We start from the raw sequence: 18,132 nt of genomic DNA, 5'->3' as shown, positions 1-18,132 counted from the left end.
TTTTCTGCTTCCGAATTTTCGCTTCTCGAGCAGCTTTTTCTTCTATGCGCTTTTGCTCCTCGTTTTCCTTGTTCTCTTCCATTTTTTAAACCACTCTCGGAACTCGTCGCTTGTAGCTATAGCTGGTGGACGAGGTCGAATTACTTTCCAATGCTTTGGAGGATGTTCTGATGCGCTTGGTACACTAAATGCTTTCTCAAGAAAATTTTGCTCTATCCTTTGCGCAAACTTGAACTTCTGCACTGTGTTGCTCATGTGGTTGCTTGCTGGTGTTTTTAGATACAGATGGTATGATGAAACTAGTGATATTTACAGTTTTTGTACGTTCATCTGAAAAAATATAAATTGGTCATATGGATGGATGCATCACAATAACACATTGTACCTTCGAGTAAAGACTCATCGTATCCGTGAAATGCACCTGGCAGCTTAACAGTTGTTTCGTCCGAGTTGTCGCTATTTGCCTTCAGCTGTTGTCATACATAGAATAAATTAGTGTCCACTACTGATCCTGGCCATGCGTCCGCAGCTTGTTGAGTCCTCCATTGTATCAGTCGTTTATTCCAATGAGCCTTGAGTGCTCTGAAAAAGCCCACATCCAGTGGGTATAAGAGATGCGTTGCGTTGGGATACAGACAGATCAACTCAATCCCATTGTCTCTGCACTGCCCATAACAGCATAAGAGTCCCATGTTGAAAAACAGCAAGCCGAGAAAAACGCTGTTCAAGATTGTCCCATCCATTGAGCCAAATGGATGGGACAACCATGTTTTGGTATTTTTTGGATATTTTCTGAACAAACCCGGTAATCTTATTTGTGCAGTGTGATTCAGTGGTGATACAGAATACAATCCAACGGATAACTCATTTTCGACAAAAATCCACATGGGACTCTTATGCGTTTATGGGCAGTGCAGAACTCTGTGGTTTGATATGAGATATGCGATGTATGGCCGTCTACAAATACGATGACTGGAACTGGAACTTTAGTCTTCAGTAGCCAAGGGTGAAACACGTTCTTTAGATAATAATAAAAAGTCTCACGGTTCATCCACCTAGATTGAGTTTTTTCCAACTAGTACCCATCCAGACGGAGCGTTTCGAGCTATTTCAGCCGGTAGTCGCTGCTTGTAACTTGTAAGGAAAGTACAAGAGTTGGTGCCATATTTCCTGCTGCATTATCCGCAAATAATGTAGTGTAAGTTTCTTTCTCCGAATTCGCACAGTTTGTGTGCACGTATTTTTCCCCAGTCTTCGCGAATACTGTCTCTCTGTTTGGTACCAAACGGATTGCTGATTCATCCACATTAAACACACGGAGAGGATTACTTGCGATGTGGTGCAATTTATTCGTATCGAAATACGAATGAATACGATCAATTCATTCTCGAATTTTCGGTTGCGTTACACTTGTCCGTTGCTTCGATAGCGCACTAGGGATCCGGCGAGATATATTGGGATGTCGTCTAAGGAACGATTTCAACCACTTCCGACCGGGAATACCACCGGTGAACGGATTTTTTTCCGCCTGATAATTTGAATACGGATGTCCTTAGTCGTTGCCGATCAACCGGAAAGCCAACCTTTGCGCTATCGATTATCCAATTGACAATATGTGTTTCCTCTTCCTTCGTCAAAACAGGCGGTCTTCCGGGATTTCGAAAAGCTTGCTTTGCTTTCAGCCTTAAGCGAATTGTGCTCTCAGGAACATTACACGTAGACGCTGCCCGACGGATAGAGTGACCGCTTCTAACAAGCTCGACAGCTTTTTCAACTTGGACAGACGAGTAAGCCTTGTATTCACGTACCACCTTGAATTGCTACAAGTGCGCAGAAATCAGGTATCTGCTACGCCGTCATGATTTCTATGCCAACATCTAAAATGTCGCGTTTGTGTCGATCCACAATAGACAGAATCAATATCAATAGACACAATTTTGTGATAGTCGAGTTCGTTTAATTTGTTGGTGTACTATGGTGTAAAGTTTTTGTTATTCACCGACATGTCCAAAACAACACATTTCTTCAATTAGCTATCAAATATTTTCGCTTTTTAAAACATGTAACAATTGAGTCATGCCGAGCGGTATCCAACAAGTTAAAATCGAGCTTTGAGCAAAACAAGCAGAACAATTTGAACAGTCAGTGGGGCCCATAATTGTGCCCGCTGAGATATTGACTTATGTCAGTTCATTACAAATGGGATAGGGGTGCCATATACGTGGCAGAAATAGGGACATGATGTAAATAACGGGTCCAAACATTGCGCATTATTTTTTGTCAGTTCAATAGAAAATGAAATGAAAAATGTGCCAGAATATACATAAATGTTATCTGCACTGCTCAATCACTGAAACATTTATCGGAATAAAGGTATTTGTTGTCCAGAAAAGGCGTTCATGGTGAGCGGACACTTCTTAGCACCAGTGTTAAGACGAAGAAAATTTTGACGTTTTAGCATGTGTTGATCGCTTTGTTTATTTATTTACCTTATATGAATGATTTTTATGGTAAACAAATATACGTCAAGTATAAGCGATAAGTAAATAATTTTTATGTCACAGGGGAAATGTTCGAAAAGTTTCTGTTTAATTGTTAATTGATTGTGATAATAAAAAAAGTGCGCAGAGTTTGGAGCTGCGCAAAGTTAGGTGCGTGCACGCCACTCACAAGTAAAGCAAGCCAGCGCTTTGAATCTGCCAAAGGAAGCAAAAGTGCTGGTGCTACGGAATAACACAATTTCGATCGACTTAAAGAAAACTCGTGTTAGATCCACAGCTCAGGAGGTGGAACAACTAGTTAAAATTAAAATGGAGGTTATCTCGCGGAGGTTACGTACATTCAGATACACCACATCAAAAGCTGTGTTTTGATTACGTTTAGAAGTTTAGCACAGGCAGAAAACTTTATTGCAAAGAACAATATGCTACACGAGTTCGAATTTAATAACACCAAAATTCAAGATTCCCGTGTATATGGAAAACGACATGGTGGACGTTCGTATCCATAATCTGGCACCACACACTAAGGAAGATTACATCAAACGAAATATGTCGTAATACGGAGAAGATATCGAATGGATGGCGTAATCTAAAGCAAGCAACGCTGATCACATATCCGGGGCAGACTCCAAAATGCCAATTCTGTAACCAGACAGGCCACTACGGACAAACAAGCGCCGAAGCAACTAGTCAAAACTCATCTACTGAATCCAACTCTAACAAGCAGACATCGAGACTTACAGATAAACCAGAAACAACGACCCAATTAAACAATAAATGAAAGGACAACAACCGCAACCACTCCCAAACCAAACAACTAGCATTGTCAATAAAGAAGAAAATACCGATGAAAACGGATTTACAACAGCGAACAAGAAACAAATAAGAATCTCTGACCGTGATCAGAAAAAAGCAGCACCACCTGAATGACCTCCAAGCTGCGACGGATAATGCAACTAATGCTTCACCGCCAAGAAAAAGGATCTCAACACACAGCAGCAAACTGTGTCAACAAGATCTGGCAGACAGACATTCTTAGTATTTTTTATGTTTATATTGTAAAAACTTAAAAGATCTACGGCTCGGTTGTGCTAACGCAGCCATGTACAATAAACCTTTAGTAAACAAAACATTAACTAAAAGGTTAACAACTTGTTAAAATTGATGTCCAATTATATGTCGAGGTCATTGATGGCCAAGCAAAATCAATTTCACACCAAGTTCTTGAAGATAACGAACTCGACTTTCATTATTGTGGCCATAAATGAAATGTGCGATGTTCCAATTAGCTCCTGTTTAATTTCAGTTGGATCGGGTTTCCGATTTCGAACGTAGCTTTAACCACCTTTATTATACAGAAAGGTTGTCAATCTTTCGAAGTTTTGATTTTTCAATCAAGCTACAAAGGATCATTGTCATATTCTATTCTCAGTTCAAACGACAACCGATAGTACTTATATCAAATACGCTGCAATCCAATTCTCCGATAGTGCACACAAGCCAAGTCGGTAAATTACGAACTGATTTTGCCCTCAACTAAGAATGAAATGTCTGCGATTCACAATTTTTTTCTGTATTATACGCTAGTTTCCTGCATTGAGTCGAGAGTTATAATTCAGTAGTATTGTTTGGAATCAAAACAATTAGGGCTAAAGTATCAACGAATAATCGTCTCTTCCAGGTTCTTTTGAAATGGTGAGCTCAGCTTAGTTGATCTCTAGCGTAGTTTTTATTCTATAACCCTATGGCGAGCAGTTTTAGATATTTAGTATATGAGCTACGCTGAAAATGTCCTATTACCTGTGTACAGAAGAATTTTGTGTTTCTTTTTTTTTCTGGTTGTATTGTATAATAATGTAGAAATAATCTTTAATACAAGTTTATCAAAGCACCACTAATAGTGAAGTTATGAAACGATTCCTGAAATGCGTATCTCTGGCGCCAATGCTACCCTACCTCTCAATCCGGCCCTTCTTCTCTGTTTAGGTTAAATCGCACGACGCCGTTCCTCCAACAGCCCGGCATGTACAATCCGGAAGACTATCATCGTCATTTCAGTAATCAATCGCAACCATCTGCAATGCTTGATCGAAGTTTCCTCAGTGAAGCCGCTGGTCATCCGGCATCTTTGTCAATGTTCCACCATCAGCAAACAATGGCATTCCAGCAGCAGCAACAACAACAGCAGCAGCAGCAACGTGCTACACCGCTACTCATGGATAGGTCGTACCACACTGACAGCGGATATTACCAGCCAAGGTGCTTTTTAAGTTATTTTTTCTTTAGTTAATCATTTCGTTCTTCCACGTTCATGTGCTTATTTTCTATTCAACATTCAGCCATGCTATTTCCACACAAATGCTTGAACTGTAAAGTCGTCTTGATTTGCCCTGGAATTTAATTTTTTATTTGCTGATTCTTACTAACGGGGAGTTATATCCTTTCCCTACCTTGCATGTCTTACACTAAAACATAAGAAACGTGCTCTTAGTTGATAGAAGTCGGTATTCATGATAACCTCGATTGCTCAAGAACAGCTTCGCAGGCAATTACACTAACTCTATATCTAGTGGGATTTATGTTTCGAAAAACAATATTTTCAACAATGTTATGGTCTCATTTGCAGGTTGGACAACACCGATGGCTCGATACGGCAAGAACCGACAGCGATGGCTGAGATGGAACCGGAGCGTTTGACACCGCGAAAATTCCCTGAAATACATCCAATTGTCAGCATTTCCTGTGGGCTGTTGGTAACTGCTAAAAATCGATTGACCATCAATGGTACTACCGATTTGGTTAAGATTTTAAGCATTGGTAGAGCAAAATCTATTGAAGCTGTGCGGGTTAGTACTATACTAATGTATGCTTTTATTTTTAAGGTACTAACGAACCAACACGCAAGTTGTTTCATTCGTATCCGGGTCCATTGGTTAAGGATAAAACTCACAAAAAATCTGTGATTGAGTTTTGTGAAGAGCAACTGCGTTGCGGTCCGCCTGCGATTGGAGGACAAACTTTGGTGAAATCCCGAGGAAATTCCATAAACAGTCTTCACTCTCTTGGAGCTAGCGGTAATCGAGGCTCGTTCACGTTACTATGGAGCTATATAATTCTTTTGTTGAGGCAGAACGGAGTAAGTGTTTGTTTTATGTTTAGTAGAATAGTATATTACTAAATATTTGCTATGGCAGACATTCGTCGGCACGGACATTTCAGAACTACTTATGCATAACAAGCGAGAGTTCCCATTTGAATCGCACCATACGAGCGCGCGATCAACGAACATCAGTGGAAGAAATTCTTCCCAGTCCACCACCGATCGCAAACCACATGAAGCCGACGGTGATGGTCGCTTGGATGATGAAGAAGAAGAAACCGCCGAGAATGTCTCCGGTGAACTTGATCGACAACTATTGTTTCCAAAGAAAGAACAGCTAAGTGAATTGGAGATCACGGATAAGTTCCGTAACTATCTTATATATGGTAACATTAGCGACGCTTTGGAATGGGCCACAGAAAATAATCTGTGGGGCCACGCACTATTTCTTGCCTCGAAAGTTGATTCGAGACAGCACGCGAACGTGATGATGAAATTCGCCAACAAACTCACGTTAAACGATCCGTTACAAACTTTGTATCAGTTGCTCAGTGGGAGAACTCCCTCTGCGGTGAGCTGTGTGCTTGATGAAAAATGGGGCGATTGGCGACCGCATTTGGCAATGCTAGTTTCTAACAGCTCGGCCAAACCTGAGCTGATAAAGAAATCTATCACTACGCTTGGCGATTCGTTGTACAATAGGGGCGACTTGTACGCGGCACATTTTTGCTACTTACTGTCAGATGTAGCGTTCGGACGATTTTCTGACGTTAAACAGGACAATGGTATGACGATTACTGCCAACACAACGGTGCGGTTGATTTTGCTGGGCTCGACTCACTTTCAGCGAAACTTTAGGGAATTCTCCACCAACGAATCTATAATGATGACGGAAATATACGAGTACGCACGATCTCTTAACGAGGAGCGGTACACAATCTCGGAGCTACAAGTATGTTAAACAAGTTTTTATCACTCGAATACGAATAGAAACCTAACCTGGGACTTTTTATTGTTTCAGTACTATAAATATCTGCTCGCATGCCGAATGTTAGACTATGGAATGCAGCTTAAATGTTTGCTTTACATGGAGCAAATAGCCGAACAGATTCAGTTTGATCCATACCGTTTTGATGCAGCATTCATCAAAAAGGTAACTGACAGTTGAATGTACTGCCCATATATGCATAAGAGTCCCATATTGAAAAACAGCAAGCCGAGAAAAACGCTGTTCAAGATTTACATTTTTCATTGAGCCTTATGGATGGGACAACAATGTTTTGGTATTTTTTTCGATATTTTCTGAACAAACCTGGTAAACTGATTTGTACAATATGATTCAGTGGTGATACAGAATACAATCCAACAGATATCTCATTTTCGACAAAAATCCATATGGGACTCTTATGCTTATATGGGCAGTGTAGTGGTAAGCAAATGTTATTGCTTTTTATTCTGATTTAAGATTTATACACTTGGTGATCGTTTGAAGTACTATGATCCAGTACTGGAAAAGGCGTTGGATGAATCTGTAGACAACACTGGTCGCGGTAACATTTACTCGAAAGTCGAAGATCCTGTTTGGTTGCAGCGATTGAGTACATTATTAAGCAATTATGGTGTAAGTTTACGCTAATTTTAAAACAAACAGATGTCATTTTAATTTGTTTTTTTTTTCTTCAGTCCGAGAACAATTCGAACTTTGTTAACCTTAATTCTAATGATGCGCAAGATCACAACACCAATAAATATAGCAGCTACACTGGATACAACGCAGAACTTCAACAACAACAGCAACAGCGTCAGCAACAACAGCAAGGTTCTGAGCAATCATACGGTTTGGATCCTTCAGATATCAACAAACAGTTCGCTGAAATAAACCAACAATTTAGCCAGCTGAACATGCAGTACAATGAAACGTACGATCTACATCAACAACAACCACAACAGCCAGCGACAACGCAGTACGATCATCAGACGGCAGCCCCAAGCTACGACCAAGGATACGATTCTATCAATCAATCATCATTGCAGGAAGAAAACCAACTTAAACAACAGCAACAACAACAAAACTTGGATCAACAAAACTCCTACGGTTACGACAGTTTGCCCGGGCAACCAGGCATATTTGTTCCGGTTCCAGCATCTGGTCAACAGGATGTGCAGAATGCCAATCCATACGACTATTGGGGTTCAAGTACAGAGGTAAGTTGTGCATTAAATTGCTATGTTTACAACAGTAGTTTTTGCCTTACCTAGCGACTGTATATTTTGGTTTGTTCTCAATTTGCATAGCTCACAGAGATTAACAACAATACCAGAAATTAATATCAGCTTTAAATTTTCCTTTTTTGTAGTAGAGTAGTTTCAATAACCACCTGAACTATCTGTTCTTTAACCTAAAACAAAATTCTATCCCATAATTTTCCATTTCTTAAATTGGAATGCAGCCGGTTTCGAACCAAGTCGCGTCCTCGTCCACAAGCCGAGAAACCTCCCCGGTACAACCGGGTGCTATCGCCGAAACTCCGCGCGAGATCGAGCGAAAAGCTCACGATATATCCTACGTCTCACCACCAGCACCGCTCGGGGGTGATGGTGCATCGCGTGAATTGAGATCAGCCCTCCAACCAGTCGCCGATACTATTCCGGGTGGCGCCGGGCTGATTAACTACGTAAGTAGCAGCGATAGTAGCTCTCCGCTATCGGAAACATACCGTCCCGCTAACGAGTACCGCGCCAAATACACAAGAAATGCTGCCGCCTCCATCACCGCAGCTGCAATCGCTAATAACAAACATTCTAGTCAGAATACGTGCTTCAAACAAGTGCAATTCCATCTTAACAATATTGCCCATTCGGCTCCTTTGCTAAAACATAAATTCAACGCCAATAGCAGTTCTTGCACGGTTGGTCCAGCTGCTGCTGCCACGGCACAGATTGCAAATACACAAGCGAGACTATTGAGTCAGATTCCGATTTTACGAAACGTTCGAAAAACGAGAAAGAAACGCAAGAAGGTAAAACCTTCTGAAACGGTCGCGGGCGAAGATCACCAAAACAAAGTACTTTCAAACTTACCTCCTTCCAAAGCCTTTCTTTACACTTGTCTCAGTCGCACGTCATTGGCTCCCAACACAAAGGACATAGTGTACAACGGGACCTACCCAATCGATCAGCCTCTCTGTAGTCGCTTCGAAACACACAGTTTGAGTCTCAATAGTACCGACAGTGAAATGGGTAGTGCCCGAATGTTTGATGCGGAGGGTTTGAAGCCGGAACCGACCAATGCTACTCTCGATAGTGTGCTGAGAAAAAGAAATGCTATTGAACACAAATATGCCAAAACTTTCGCAATTGACGAGCCAATTTGAGCCAACTAATGTTTCACTAATCGGGTGAAGCAGAGAGAAGTCAAGATCCTATACGATTGGGCAATTACATCGTCATTATTATTTTGTGCTCAACTAAGAATATAATAGCCGGGTAATATTTCTGTTTGGTGCATATTTCACCATATCAGTCGATTAGTTACGTCAAATTCTGCAATTGAATCTGTGTACTGCACAACATGACAAGTTAATAATTCCAACAGGGTTGAGGGTTCTATGAAACGATAGCACATTAGAATTTGCTCAAAATGTTTTAATTTTATTTGAATGGAACAAAAATTATAACGCTCCATTGTATCACATAACCAACACATTGGCATGTGGTCGTACCTAGATTGCGTCGCGAAATTCTATACATTAATTACCAGAAGTGAAACCTGTTCAACGGATTTATTTGTAGACTAAAACATTACTACGAATTTACGAATACAATTTAAGATTTTTTGAATTTTCTACTGTATTTTATAGATTTTAATTTTAGTTAGTTCTTAACTTTCTAGCCATCAGTGGGTTTTTTACAGTTCTGCATTTGTTGACAAATAGATTGTAATAGATGTAGCATTTGTACTTAATCTATGTGTATATAACCACAAATATGATCTGGAACTAAGCTGCCGTTATAAGCATAACTATCCCATGTGCTATGGATTTCCTATGCATTTCGGACTATTATGCGTATCACAACAGTAAAAAATATATACTCAGGTTTTTTACGCGGTTTTTTGCGCGTTATATTTTACGCGGATTTTTGAATTATCGTGGTTTTCATTTATGAGGATTTTTGAATTTACGCGGTTTTCATTTATGCGGATTTTTTAATTTACGCGGTTTTCATTACCGCGGATTCTTTAATTTAAGCGGTCTTCATTTACGCGGACTTTTAAATTCACGCGGTTTTCATTTTGGCGTTTTTTTTTTAAATTTAAGTGGTTTTCATTTACGCAGCCTGTATCCCTCGCGTAAAAAACCTGAGTTTACATCGTTCATTAGCTAACAAAGTAAGATTTACGATATGAAAACGCATCTAAGTTGGAAGCTGTTTTTTTTAAAATTATTTCAAATGTTTCGAATGTTATATAATCCAAGAGAGAACACCACATCTTTCATAACATTAAAAAACTATTGTCAATTTCATCGAATATCCTTGCCAGCCTATTTTGCTAATTAATAAACTACGAAAATCATCCAGCGACCGAAATTTTCTTATTTTTGAAGATAATGGTTGAAAGTTTTGGTGCCCTGAAGGGTGTCCCACATCAAATTGCATCACGGAAAAAACTGTAGAAAATCACCTTTTCAAGCTTTCAGACAATAAAATATAACCCATTAGTAAGCTTTTGGCATATTTATTCCATTCAACTTCAATACCATAACTGTACGCTCGCAACTTACGCTTAACTCCAATCATTAGGTTCTGTACACTGGCTGCAGTTTCTTTTGTACGGAAACTCACTTTTTCTCAGATTTGATCTCTTGGGTTGCTTCCGCAGTGCCTGCTTTATAATTGCTCAATATATTTTCGGTGCTTGCGCAAAATCCCGTTGCTTCTCGGGTGACGCAATTTTTTCCAATTTTCCAAAAACCGACGGCGATAAAAATACAGTGATAAAATATAAATAGACTCAAAACTACTTCTACCTAAATGTTCAAAAGATAATACTCAATGGGTTATTTTCTTCAGCGTTTTTTCGTAATGCAATTCGACGTGAGACACCCTTTTAAGCCGGAAAGGGTTAAAGATATCTGACGAGCGCTAAGAAATTCAGATAATACAACGGGCAGTGGTAGATCATTTTGCATAAATCCATTTGGCGTAGAGTCGCTTGACATAAGTTATTTGGCATAATGTCATTTGGCACAATTATTATTTGGTATACACCGAAGTCCCGTTTTTTCAGCCCCTTTGGTGTATTGGATGGTTGACAAAATGGGAGCAATGACAAAGCATATTTATTTATTATCTTTTATAAACCGAAGCTGTTAAAATATTCAACATTAGTCCGTATACATAGCCTCATAATCTTGGCTGGTTGGCGAAATCAGGTCGAAAAGCTGACAGAATTAGGGGCTGATAAAAACGGGTTTTCACTGTAGTTGTCATTTGACATACTTTTTTCCAATACGTGGGCAACCCTTCGTAAGCATATATGCGATCCCCTCGTAAGCGAATCTACGATCGTCGTTTGCCCTGTTGACTTAACCATAGAGCCTATGATTAGTTTATTTTTTTCCGGATATAGATCGTCAGTTACAAACTATAAATAAAATAATGCTGAGGTGGCAATGCGGTTGCAGCAAGAAAAATTTAAATGATTATGACAAATAGCGTTCAGGGAGGTTATAGCGTAGAGGGTAAACTACTTGCCTTGGACCGAAGACTGCATATCAAGAAGACTGGCAACTCTGTCCAAAATCTGGAGACAGTAACAGCAACGCCACTTGCGGGTAAAGGTGGTACTTCCCATTGCGATGCACACACACATATACACTTTTACATTAAGCTTCCTACCTTCCTCCAATAGAGGCGCTGTAACCTCTGTCGCTTCTCGTTTGTATGGGGGAAGGAAAGAGATATCAGTCTTCTTGACATGTAGTCTTCGCTTGGACGCAGCCCGTATATTTTTCTGAACCCAAAAAGGAGGCGAAAGAACCTATGATTTGAACTTCTTTAATTTAAACAAAAACAAGAATGATCATTATGCCAAATGACCGTTGCGTTGTGTCAAATGAGGTAAAATCGAACTATCATAGTAGAAAGATTTTACGAGAGCTGATCAGAATGCTATGTGTTCAAGTTCGTTCAACAGTGAATCTAAAATTGTTCTTGTTTGAGGTAGAACAACTTGATTTTTTCTCAAGCAAATATGTTAATATTAGACTGGCACAGTTCATTTCAGTCGTCTTGATCAGTAAGTTCGTTTTTAAAAATGAAAACAAACGAGGAAAAGAAAAAAAAAGCAAATAAAAACGATATTATACACTGTTCATTATTATCTTGGTATAGCTGGTCGCAGTCGGCATGACCGGAAATTAGAATCGAATTCAGATCTTAATCGAATTTCGAGTGAATGCTGCGACAGAAACGAATGTTGTGAAATCAACGTCACTACCAAGTCGGTCGATCACAACTCTGTTCGATCCAGTATTTTTGATATTCATTTAAAAACCGGGGTGTTTTGTACATACCGGAAGATAACACTGTTCAACACACGATCTGGGAGCAGAACGAAAAAAAATGGTGAAAATTTGAGGACCCATGAAACTCCTGGTGAAAAAAGTTTTGTTAAAAAATTGGAACGGGGCTTCACAGATTAAAACCGCAGTTTGTATGGAGAACTGGGGGTGTTCAAGAGGGAAGATAACAATGAAAATGGTCATCTTAAATTTTCGCATAAAGTCTTACATAAAATGCTTATTACATCAAAAAAGTAGTCTGTGCAAGGGATTTAGGGTTCACTCTAAACCATCGCGAAGAAAAAAATTGAAATTGAAAAAATTGGAACGGGACTTCACAGTTTAAAACCAAAGTTTTGTGAAATTTACAAAATAACATTTTCAGGTGAAAGTGACGAAATGAAGAATGTATGCTTTCATTTGATTGAACAGTTTTGGTTCAAGCACATTTAAAGCCAATATGTATTACCAATGCAGTTGCATCCAAAGTAAACAACGTGAAGTCTCGCAAGAAAAGTAGATCCAGCGAAAATGAAGCTTGGATCGGTTTAACAAGCCAATGTGATATATTCTATGCTATATTTCGCCCTAAAAAATTGGATAAAATCCAATTTCACTCTTTGGCACCGACTAAGCACCGGAATCTTTGGCATCGACTGAGCACCAGATCCGATACGGAAACACGATGTGTGTTCCATAACAAATAACTGGTCAACCGAGATTAGCTGATGAGATAAGCGAAATAGAAAGGACTTCGGTCTAAATCAAGTAATCAGAGCTATTCGAAGATTTGGGTGAAGAAACCTTGACGGGGTGGAGGGAGTAGTTTGTCCCATCGAGCAATCAATTTGCTGGCGCCTACAGGCTGTGCTCTAAAATTCTTTGTCGCTGCTTATTACCATTAGTAAGAGATAGGACAATATCAAGCAACAATGGATCGAGTACTATGCTACGTCTGAGTATAAGGGACACCTTGGATTCCTTTTGAATCTCGGAAAGTGATCGGCTTTCTTGGCTACTGTTCAATATCTTTGGAAGGTGTAATAGGAAGAGTGAGAATTGAAGCGAGTGGTATGATTTTTCGGAACAGACTTTCGCTTTTTAGCATAGCTGGCGATTGGATTTAATTGGTCATAAATGCGTCTACATGAGATCAAAAGATCCTAAGGAATAAACATTACACCTCCCACAGTGTATTTGGGCTCACTGGAACAGGCGACAGCCGTTTATGACAATAGAAGAGAAATTTAGGGACGTATTCTGGCGGATATTCGTGCCTAATTTGGGTTTCGAAAAACTCTGCGTTGGGCTACACATGTCAGAATGGTTGCTGCGGTGGGCTACACATGTTGTCAGAATGACGGACGACAATACGATAAAAATGGTTCTCGCAACTAATCCGTCAAGCATGAGGAAAGGTGTGCAGCTAGCAAGGAAGATTGATCGAGTCGAAGGGAACCTGAAAAGTCTTCGTGCCCTGTGAACTTGTGGACTTCTGGATACAGCAAAGGATCTAAGCTTTAGATTAAATGGTAAGGTATATCATTGTAAAACAGGACCAAAAACTAACATGATGAGTTATTACTCATTACGTCATCTTACAATATGGTCGCATGATATTGATATTCTGAACAAAACAGAATTCAGAGAAATATGGAAGTATGAAACTGTTGTTGTCGTTTTCACCAAGAACGGAAAACAGAATCTAAGAAATTGAATTCTGAGGCATAAAAATCAAGTTCCGAAAAACTGAATGTAGATTAGCCCTAACGTAAAACATTTTATTCATGTCGCGTTTTTATGATAAATGCCATTTTTGAGTGAACTGCAATGTTATCTCATTTTATGACATCTTCTGTGAGCAATTGTGACACGTCATACATATTGTATTGTATTGTTTATTTTGGGTTTTAACCGCGTCATACATATTTTGTCATCAATACACGCTTATGACACGTGCAGTATTACATTTTTATTAAACACTCTTAATATAGTGGACTGATCTAGCATCCCGGATAGAATTTTACAATAGCATTTACCCTACAAACAATCATAAAATAATAAATATTATAGTTATTACTGTTTCAACATTGTTCGATGCCAAGTTCTCACAGTAGATTTACAATAAAATTTCATGTAACAATAAATTTCACTGTTCAGCAAAAAACTGATACAGTGCATTTACATTAAACTTTTACTGTTTTCGAGAAAAAAAATTATGGAGAAAAACTGATTTTTTAAATGTTAAGATACATAACCACCCCCCCCCCCCCCCTTTTTCACTGTAAAAGTTTATTTTACATTGAAATTTACTATAAAAACGTTAAAGTTTATTGTTTTTGTATTGTAGCATAACAAAAAAAACTTACTGTAAATTATTGTAAAAATACTGTACTGTCACAGTGAAAATCAAGGTTTTGTTACTGTACATTTCTATTCGGGATAGCACAAATGACCGCACTTATCATAGGTGGCTAATATAATAAAATCTTTTTATGCAATAGTAACTATAGTTCTGTGCATACCTGATTATATCCATACGATTGTTAGAGGAAAGGAAATGTAATTTGACGGGGATATCGATATCTTCATGGGTATTACGGATGTTGATTTTCGAAGGAAAATTGAGTTTGGGTTGGAGTAGTTTAAGTGCGTCTTTAGTTTATTTATTTGATTTTCATATATTGGTATGTTAGGTGGGTTTTGTCAGATTGTTTGCTAACTAACGTTGTTGAATGATTTTTTCCCTCAAGCATTTGATTTAGAGTCAGAGCAATGTTTTTCCGTGTTCAGTTGAGAAAAATTTGGCCGGGTATTTAGCAATATCCTACTATCTGAAACGATAATAAAGTTAATTCCTACATTCTATATGAATATTCTACTCTAACAATCACTTGATGGTGTTTGCTGATTTTTTTACCTCAGACAACCACAATTTACCTCCTTCGAAACCAGTTTGGCTCTATCAAGCCGTAACGCGGGTGGCGTCATGAAAACTATCGAATAAGAGTTGAGAACAGCTTGAAACGACATATGATGTTTCAATTGTATATGATTTATGATAACACGCATGCCAACGAGCATAGTTCGCATATCGTACATAATTAGACTCACGGTTCTCCGTTCAACCACTCTTAATATGTATACCCAACCAATCTTCGCGTAAAATACTTAGTTCGTTTGATAGACATTTTTGACACTTTGCTAGTCGTTTCGGCTATGAATTATGCTATTTTAAGTTGTTACTATCGTGTTGTATTGCTATAACGAAATCCTTGCTAGAAATGTGATCAATATAGAGAAAAGTTTGTTAATTTAATACCTAACGGTCCTCAATTATTACAATATTTTGTAGCATTTTTCCATAAAATGCTATGTACAAATGGAAGCATTTGGGGGGTGCTGAGTGACGCATTCAGCATACATAAACAAAAATGTATCACATTTTCATAAGAACCGCTGTTCGATGTAATTTTAATGGCTATGTTATAATTTTAGAGTCGATTCCGTTACAAAATATCAGCCTTTTCTATGGGGAAATGAACGAACTGGGATCAATCGACACAGACAAATAGTTACAACTAAATGCCACTTTATTGGCCAAAAAACGCGCTGGAGGGAACGTCACCAAATTAATTTGTCATGGTCGTCGCGTACACTATCGCCACCTATTTCGCGTTTTATATCGGGAAATTGGCCGCCCTGATTGGATTGAAATTGTCTTTCTCAGTAGCTAGCTAGGTATTAAATTGTGTCCGGTTGAAACAACTCGCCCGAATTGATATCCCGGTTCCAAATGTTCTGATTTTTTATTATAGAGGTTTTAACCTTAAGGTCATTTGCCTCTTTTCGGGTTAGAGAAATCTCTTTTTGGAAACCCTATGTGCGGGGTTGGGAATCGAACCCAGGGGACCTGCGTACAAGGCAATCGATTTTCCAACTACGCTCTGCCCGTCCCCAACTACTTATTTTTTACTAATGACGGCAAAGTTGAATCGAAACTTTTGTGGCTATTACGCTAATCTTGCAAAAAATTTCCCCTTGGGGAGCTAAATTGGGATTTACCTCCGCATTGATGCAAGTGGTACATATACCTACATCTTTTTGCGAGAAAAAATTGAGGAAACTGAGATTTTTTAATGCTATGTAGCAATGATTTTATTACATCAAAGTTATATTTTTAAATGAAGCCGAGGTCGTTGAGATTTTTCTGAGGTGAAAAAATCTGTGGTCACTTCTTCCTTTGGAAGGGAAGTAAAGCCGTTGGTCCCCGGTCCACGAGGTTTCTACCCCAGATAGTGAGAGTCACCTCAATTTCAAATTTTAGCGCTAGCCCCATTCCCATATAGTCGAGTAAAGCATTTTCATTACTAAAACTACATTTTGTGATAATCGAGTTTAAAATTTCAAATTAGATCGCCTCGGTTGGAGCGCTGTAATTTTCGATCTTTTACTCGATTCGCAAAAAGTTGTACTTGCGTTGCGTTGCGTTGTGACGATGATTTTGGCGGATTGCACACTGACTTCATCATGTTTGACTGCTGATTATCTAATAAGAGTTGCTTAGGAAGTGGTAAGTAGGAATTGATACAAATCCGACCCATATTAAAACTTCAACAGCATGATAGCCATCGTTGCCGGCCGCCCCATCTCCATCGTTCAGGCTCTTCCATAGGTGTCGCGGAGTTGGTCGTTTGGAAGGATATAAGGTCTAGGATTCGCTCCAAGCAAGCGATGCGACCTGTAAAGCATGGTTTATTAGGTAGTACAGTGAAGACTCGATTTTATCAGCCCCCGATTTTATCAGCTTCATGTGAAAATTGATAGTTGGTAGTTTGATGGGCTCTAGCAGACGAACCAAATTGAATTCGAGTAAATCCTTTCTTAAGCATATTTTTCTTATCTTAGAAATCCGAAGAAATCAAAAAAAAAAAAATTTTATTTTTGCATTGTTAGACCCCCTTAAGGGAAGTTTAGGCTAAATAATCAAGAAAGGTTATGAGGCTATATCTAGGGACTAAAGAAGAATATTTTAAGGGTTTCGGTTTCTTAAAAAGAAAGAAAAATATATGTCCCGATTTTATCAATGTCCCGGCTTTATCAGCCTAAAATTCACCAAGGGGCTGATAAAAACGTACTGTAGTTTAGTTGGTTTTCGAGTACACGATCACTCGAAAAAGATAAGATCTTATTTAGTTTTTGGTTCTTTTTACACTCTGGGTAGCCGGCTACCGAGAGTATCCTGTTTTCTAAACAAAAGCAATTCGAACTCCACACAGCTGCCCGTGGGAATATTCCCTAGGAAAGCTAATCTTATATGCGTAATGGTTTGGATCACTATTTATTGCGACAGTATTAAAAAAAATCGCTATTCTTTTACTAACCGAAACTACGGAGTGACACCTTGTAGAGACAGAGTTATGAGAGCCCGAGATGTTATAAATCAAGAAAAGTTTTCATATTTTCCAAATTGTTTGCGAAATACACGTATACGAACGATAATATCGCACATTGACGGGAAATACAAAGGGTCGTTAACCTGATGCACGGGCTTGTCAGCAATAACGGAACTCGAAATTAGATTTATAAAAACAGACGCCGCGAATTTTCAATTGAAGTCTTATTGGGGCTAATTTCCGAAGAACTATTTATTGAGATAAAATATTAATCGAAGTTTGTATACAAACCGAACCTACAAAAGAAAGCCAAGAAATAATTTTGAGCTGCCCAAAATAACCATTAACTGTACCAAAGGATTCACTCTGCAAGACGGATACACCAGCAGTTTCACGCGCGCGTCGTTTGTCCCCCTTCCCTGTCAGCATACGACCACAGATCCTAGTCGATCTTCACTAATGCCACTCCCGCTCGAAACGAAACTGAGACAGGCTCCAATCCGTCCGCCTGTCGAAGTGAACGAATTGACAGCGGTTGGGGTTAGAACCCGACCAGTCCCGAGTTTAGG

General features: G+C 39.0%; 1 protein-coding gene across 5 annotated transcripts in view; it reads left to right on the top strand.

The window, feature by feature from the left end:
• LOC131693108 (protein transport protein Sec16A) overlaps positions 1 to 18,132 on the top strand; it is a 42,358-nt gene that overhangs the window by 13,767 nt on the left and 10,459 nt on the right. For 3 of the 5 annotated variants that reach the window (XM_058980659.1, XM_058980661.1, XM_058980660.1), the window contains exons 5-12: positions 4,488 to 4,760; positions 5,128 to 5,318; positions 5,384 to 5,637; positions 5,696 to 6,553; positions 6,623 to 6,754; positions 7,067 to 7,222; positions 7,285 to 7,806; positions 8,052 to 8,276. In XM_058980659.1, the coding sequence (XP_058836642.1) occupies positions 4,488 to 4,760; positions 5,128 to 5,318; positions 5,384 to 5,637; positions 5,696 to 6,553; positions 6,623 to 6,754; positions 7,067 to 7,222; positions 7,285 to 7,806; positions 8,052 to 8,276 (2,611 nt within the window). The remainder of the gene's footprint in view (positions 1 to 4,487; positions 4,761 to 5,127; positions 5,319 to 5,383; positions 5,638 to 5,695; positions 6,554 to 6,622; positions 6,755 to 7,066; positions 7,223 to 7,284; positions 7,807 to 8,051; positions 8,277 to 18,132) is intronic. The other 2 variants (XM_058980663.1, XM_058980662.1) reach the window with 2 other exon arrangements.

This window comes from Topomyia yanbarensis, chromosome 3 (genome assembly GCF_030247195.1).
Source record: "Topomyia yanbarensis strain Yona2022 chromosome 3, ASM3024719v1, whole genome shotgun sequence".
NCBI classification, from domain to species: domain Eukaryota; kingdom Metazoa; phylum Arthropoda; class Insecta; order Diptera; family Culicidae; genus Topomyia; species Topomyia yanbarensis.
Note: the sequence above shows the minus strand (reverse complement) of the source record. Positions and strands in the feature narration are given on the sequence as shown.